General features: G+C 40.0%; 1 protein-coding gene across 1 annotated transcript in view; it reads right to left on the bottom strand.

Annotated features, from left to right (window-relative positions):
• Positions 1 to 3,007, bottom strand: part of LOC122798793 (solute carrier family 22 member 3-like) — a gene marked incomplete at its 5' end in the record, with an annotated part of 200,779 nt that extends 197,772 nt beyond the window's left edge. Inside the window, 1 exon segment of the mRNA XM_044067908.1 lies at positions 2,790 to 3,007. Coding sequence (XP_043923843.1) covers positions 2,790 to 3,007 — 218 coding nt within the window.
• Positions 3,008 to 6,385: the final 3,378 nt, after the last annotated feature.

The following is a 6,385-nucleotide window of genomic DNA, read 5'->3' on the forward strand; positions in this document are numbered from 1 at the left end:
TGTGTGTGTGTGTGTGTGTGTGTGTGTGTGTCAACTACTTGGGAAGAGACACAATGTACTGGATGGAAAGAGAGGGTGCTGGAAGTCTTAGCTTAGCCACTCAGCTGAGATCTTAACCCTATGGCTGTGCCATTGGGGAGTCTTATTGGGGATCTGGACAAAAAGATAAAAAACAGCCCCAGATTGACTGTGATCTCTGTGTGCTCCTAAGGGAATTTGTACTTTACTGTGTGCGTACTTGTCATACTCCCAATGTGTAAGTCCCTCACCAGTGATAGTGGTAAGGATTGAAGCTCCTTGTTTACTGGGCCAGTACATGGGCATCACAAATAAATTGTTTAGCAGTGGTGGGATATCCACATCACATATTAATTGGTTGATAGTGGAGAGATAGCCACATCATATATTAATTGGCATGTAGTGGTGTGGATATGGAATTCCTGTAGCTTGCGTACAGTAGTCACTGAAGGTGTTTGTACTCTTAATCAGCCATGCAGTGAGCATTCAGAGTTCATATCACACTTGTTTTATTTTTGTGTTAGCTTAGTTAGACAGGGAGAGCAGGCAAGCATGTCAGCAGAGGAGTATGGCAAGCTGACAAAGATTAACCCAAAAAGACAAAGAGCCAATTGGCTGAAATGTGCCAGGCTAAAGGACTGGTGCATGCCAACCTGACTAAAGCAGACATGATTGCAGCTTTAGTCACAGCTGCATCACAGAATGGCAACCAGGAGGACAATCTGACTGGCCTTGGAGATGTACAACTCTCAGAAAATAGACAGCTCAACCGTTCCACAGAGGACTTAAAAATCCATCTGGAATTAAAGATGCTTCAGCATATGCTAGAGAGAGGTCAGCCTTTGTGACTCCTTTGGGCTTGTATGAGTTCACAAAGATGCCCTTTGGCATGAAAAATGCCCCAGCAACTTTCCAGAGGCTGGTAGATCATACCCTAGCAGGAGCAGGAGATTTTGTCCTTGCTTCCCTAGTTGATACTGCCATCTGCAGCCATTCCTGGCAAGAGCACCTTCAGCATGTCAGAGAAGTGCTGGGCAGACTACAGACCATTAAGCCGAGCAAATGTCAGGTGGGTATGGCAGAAGTCTCCTACCTGGGACATAGAGTGGGGAGTGGTAAGATCAGATCAGAACCTGCCAAAGTGGAAAACATACAGGCATGGCCTGCACCTGTTACCAAAATGCAGGTGAGGGCATTCTTAGGGACAGCAGGGTACTACAGAAAGTCTATCTCCAGTTATAGTACCATAGCTGCTCTTATCACAGAACTGACAAGGAAAAACAGACCAGATAATGTAGTGTAGACCCCAGCATGTGAGCAGGCATACCAGAAGCATAAAGGAGCTTTGGCATGACCTCCTCTGTTAGCCAGTCCAGATTACAGCAAAGAATTTTTGTGCAGGTGGATGATTCAAACCATGGGGTGGGGGCTGTATTTAGCCAGGTTTCCAGCATTCATTCCCTTAATGGAACAGGCTAATTGTGAGCTCCTAACCCTATGATATTTCATTAAAATACTAAAGTATTACATTAAACTAACAGTTCTCATTTGCTAGTCCAGACAATACTTAAAACTTTAAAAATGCTAAAGTTTGCTGACAAGTTTGAATATGTCTTGACCTTTGAAGAAAGGAAGACTAAAGGAATTGGTGTGCTTATACCTAAACTTGAGAATTTCCTATTCTTAACTGCATCCAATCCCCCCATAAAAAAGTCACCACCATAGAGTGTCAGTAGCACAGTATGTCACTTCATCAGTCTGTCTGACATTATGGAACCGCACTTTCTTGTGTTGTTAAAGGTTGTCTCATTGCTGGTTGCCTCAAGGGCAACTCTATTTTGCATTTAGGGAAAACATTAACTCATCTCAAGAAAGAATGTAAGTGTGTTTGTTTCAGAGATGTAGGTATGCACAGCTATTTTGTTTCCTGTGATCCATTTCAGTTATTTCCAAAAATAATGAAAAAAGAAACTACTGCAGTGGTTACTTATCCCTTTTATATGATTATAAAACTGAACTTACATATACCAGCTCTATGGTCGAACTGATATTTGGACTATAACACACACAGGTTACTACAGAGTGATGAGAATAAAATTTCCATAGTTATACTTTTGTCCAACCCTTACTACAGCACTGCAAACTCCCAAACAAAGACTTCTAGTTTTCTTTCCAACAGGGCTAACTGCTACTAAATGCTCTTATTTTTCAAGGTTCATTAAAGCAAGGCTACTGTCCCATACTGGAAAAGGAAAATAGCCTATACAGGGCAACTCCTGTGATCTCAAAAACTCACAAGGTGTTTAAGTTTTTTCACACATGCTTCAGAACCTCTTTGAAAAGCAGGACATTCTCCAGACATGGACCGGCTACATGGAGTTACCTTCCTACTGAAATCAAAAATCGGGAAATCTTTAAAGACTCCCTTGGAGAACAGCTTATTGCTATTGCTATCAGGATCATAACTCCTTTGTTTCAATTGTATTTTCACTACACCAAATTTGTGGTAGGTTCTCATTGTACTGAATGTGACCATTCCATATAATAGATTATGTAAATTTATTTAAGCACCTGTAATTATATCTGTAATTACTATACCTTGCAACTGGGTTATGACTGAAAAATGTCAGCAGACCAACTCAGTTACCTAATTATCGAATAGCAATAAATAACATAAATAAATCAATAAATAAAGTAAATTCGCTTGAATAAAATGCAATATGTAGTCCCAGAACATTCAAAGACATACTTATAATGCTTTGCAGACTTACCTTGGGGTATAAATACAACAATCAAGCATGTCACACCAGCCACAATATTTGCAGCTCCAAAGGGTAGTCGTCGACCCACGCGATCAATGGTAAATAAAATAATTAGTGCCGCTGGCAGTTCCACAGCTCCAGAGATAAAAAACTCAAGATACAAGTTTCCTCCTGCCACAATCCCTAAACGCATCACAAGTCCTTGATAAACAACAGCACTAGTGAACCTAAAATGAATGATAATATAATTTTATACATTTCAGAATAAAATAACCAACCTTGCAATAACCAGAAATCCCATTTAAACAGAGTTTCACCTAAGTGCAATTATCTTGAAAAAAACATCAGTCTGTTTATATATTTTTTGTGTTTGTTTTGTTTAAAAAGAAAGTAACACTGTGCGACAGCTACAGTGTTATTAAATAAAGTTCAATGTAATGGCAGTATTTACTCATTGTGATAGTGACACCTGCCCTCTGCTGTTATGAAACTATGCATATAAGACGTGTTGCATGCAATTAATAATAGGCCCCAGTCAAAACACCTAAACTGCAATATGAGCATTTAATTTAGATGAAAGTCTAATAAGCAAGCTGGATTGGCTCTTAATTTAAACATTCAACAGGTAGTCATAAAGATGGAATGATACCAGTATGAGTCAGGAATATTGTCCCAATTTATCAAAACTTACCATTTTCTTATGTATCCTTGACTCAGAGTAACCAGAAAACTACTGCTTTTAATATGTTTGAGAAGGATAAATGTGTGATAGGTGAGTTTTGTGATGCAGTGCAGACAGGCAGTATTGGAATACGCTGCTGCAATGTCAGTGTAGCATTTTGGTTATAAGGCTGTACACTATTGTGTTATATTCCAAGCAATAGTGTAAGCACATTAATTGTACCTTAAAGATTAATACTAAACTCTGAAGCATTGACTTTGACTTCAGATAAGAAGCACCTCCTTCTTCTAATCTGCCTAGTTCAATAGTTGATGGATAAACTGAAAATCATCTTCAACCAGCAGTTCTTTTTTCTATCGTTCATAACAATGACTTTATATCAGCCGTGCTACTTGTGGATGAAGCTGGATTTCCCCAAGTGTCATCTGCCCAAGGCTCAAGACATTCAGGATTGGAATGCCTCCAGTGGAAATCAGTGATGCCCTTTCTGTGGTGATATTCCCTCTCCCGGTCATTTAAGTTTTCAGTTGGTCTGTGTTCTTTCCAGATTTTGGTGATATTCCCTTTCATCAAGTTGGAGCAACAATTGGCATTTATATATGTACATTCAGGGAGTATGGGAGAGCTTGCCCCCACACACACTGGTGATTATAGGTTCATAGGTTCATAGGTTCATACTAGGCTATCTGCCCTAGGGCATTTATAAGCCTAGCCAGAGTTGTGTGGCTTTCACCACCCCTTAGGTTGAAGAATACTATACCCATTAGTTTGCCGTGCCTCTGTCCAGCAGTGATATAGAGATGATCCCCGGGGTAAACCTACGATCTCCCATCCACTGGTCAAGATTCCTCTTGAACAGAGCCAGCAAGGTGCTCTGTCTCACATGGACCGGGATTCTGTTCCACAGCATAGGGAGTCTCTGGGTGATGAATCTGTCCCTCCAGCACGTCCTATTTATATCCGTGTTGAGGTTTAAGTCTCTTGCTCTTGTGGCTCTGATGGATTTGGATTTTTTGAGGTGGAGCATGTCCATTAATTCCAGGTTGGACATAGCCTTGTATGTCAGGCACAGGTCACCTCTGAGCAGATGGTATGTGACTGAATAGAGCTGGAGTTTCTTCAGTCGGGCAGCATATGGCATATTTTTGAGCCCCTTTATCCTTTTGGTGAGGAACTTTTGGGGTCTTTCCAATTGCTGCAGGTGTCGGGTAAGATACATTCCGAATGGGGCATTGTACTCAATCATTGGTCTGATAAGTGAAGAGTACAGGGGAACAATGACCTCCCTTGATCTGGATGTGAATCCCTTCATAATCAGGTGGGTAATGTAGAAGGTCCTCCTAACCACTTTGGCAATGTGAGTGTCAAAAGAAAGGTTACTGTCAACTTGGGTCCCCAGGTCCCTGATAACCTCTTCTGTGCTTAATGGATTGCCACACAAAGGAAACCAACGGCCTGTAAACTCCCAAAGGAAATCCAACAGCAAACTCAGCTGGAGTACACCCAAAGTAAGCAGCTGTACAAGCAGATAAATCCAATAAGCGAAAAACTGAAAGCTGAAAACTGGAAAACTGGAAAAACTCTGGCAAAACTGCTTTATTTAAGCCTTAAAAATATAGCTTTTCGTCAGTCCACAGACTAACTTCTTCAGAAACAATGTATCCAAAAAAAGTTTCAACAGTACTCTTGGCTTTAAAAACTCTGAGTAATGACATCACTTCCTCAAATTGACTTAAAGGGATAGCACACCCTCTTTATATTTATGCATGTTTACATGAATAAAATTTTATATAAATGTTATATAATTTTTATAAAATTTTTTAGATGTTGAACCCCATCACACTTGGTAAATAGGAGAGCCACATATAGAAATGGAGCAGTGAATTTTATGCAGTTTGGGAATTTGTATTTGCTGCATCAGGTTTTTAGTTAGAATATGTACATTTATAATTATAATGTTCATATTTGACTTCATTATAATATTATTATTTTTTTATATATATATTCTTTTATTATTGTATTTTTAATTCCATTCATCTAATTTTTAAGTGGAATTATATTATTATATTATATTATTGTATGAATACTTGAGTGTGATGATCATAGTGATGGAAAGAGGGTGTGCTATCCCTTTAAGTCAATTTGAGGAAGTGATGTCATTACTCAGAGTTTTTAAAGCCAAGAGTACTGTTGGCTTTTTTTTTTTTTGAGGAGGGCATCTTAGTTCTATTGGGTATGGTGAGATCCATGCATTTGTGTACATGTTCGTACAGTGCATTGGTGTATGATTTGGTGGTCATGCAACTATTCTCCATTTGCATGGGAGCCGTGAAGTTAGCCACCTCTATTTTCAGGAGCCCAAAGTTAGCTTTGGAGAAGTTTTTCATGGTGTTACCTTTTGTTGGGGTGGATTTCCAAGGTGATTAGCTTGTGATCAGATCTAACCAGGGAGGAGTTGACTATTGGTGTAGAACAACGGTTGCCCATGTTAGTAATGACCAGGTCAAGGATGTTGCTACCTCTAGTGGGGGTAAGAACAAGCTGGTCCAGGGCATTGGAATTAATGAATCCCAGAAAGCGTTGGGCAAGTGTATTGGTACATGAATAGTTTTCCCAGTGAATGGAGGGGTAGTTGAAGTTGCCCTGTATGAGAGTGTTTGGTTGGACCGTAATATTCTCCAGGGTGCTTAGGTATGTGATGTGTGAATCTTGGGGCATGGTTGGGGACCTATAGCAGGCTATGACCTGAATCTGCTGTATTACCCAATGTTAGTTACACCTGAAGTATCTCAGATGTGTTATGTTGAGCTACCAGTCTGGAGGTGTGTGCATCCTTTATGAATATAGAAACACCACCACCTTTGGAACTTCGGTCCAAGTTCTGGGGCCGAAAGATGTGGGATGAGTTGTAGCCTGGTAGTGC

Source organism: Protopterus annectens, chromosome 1.part0 (genome assembly GCF_019279795.1).
Source record: "Protopterus annectens isolate FY-2018-M chromosome 1.part0, PAN1.0, whole genome shotgun sequence".
In the NCBI taxonomy this organism is placed as follows: domain Eukaryota; kingdom Metazoa; phylum Chordata; order Ceratodontiformes; family Protopteridae; genus Protopterus; species Protopterus annectens.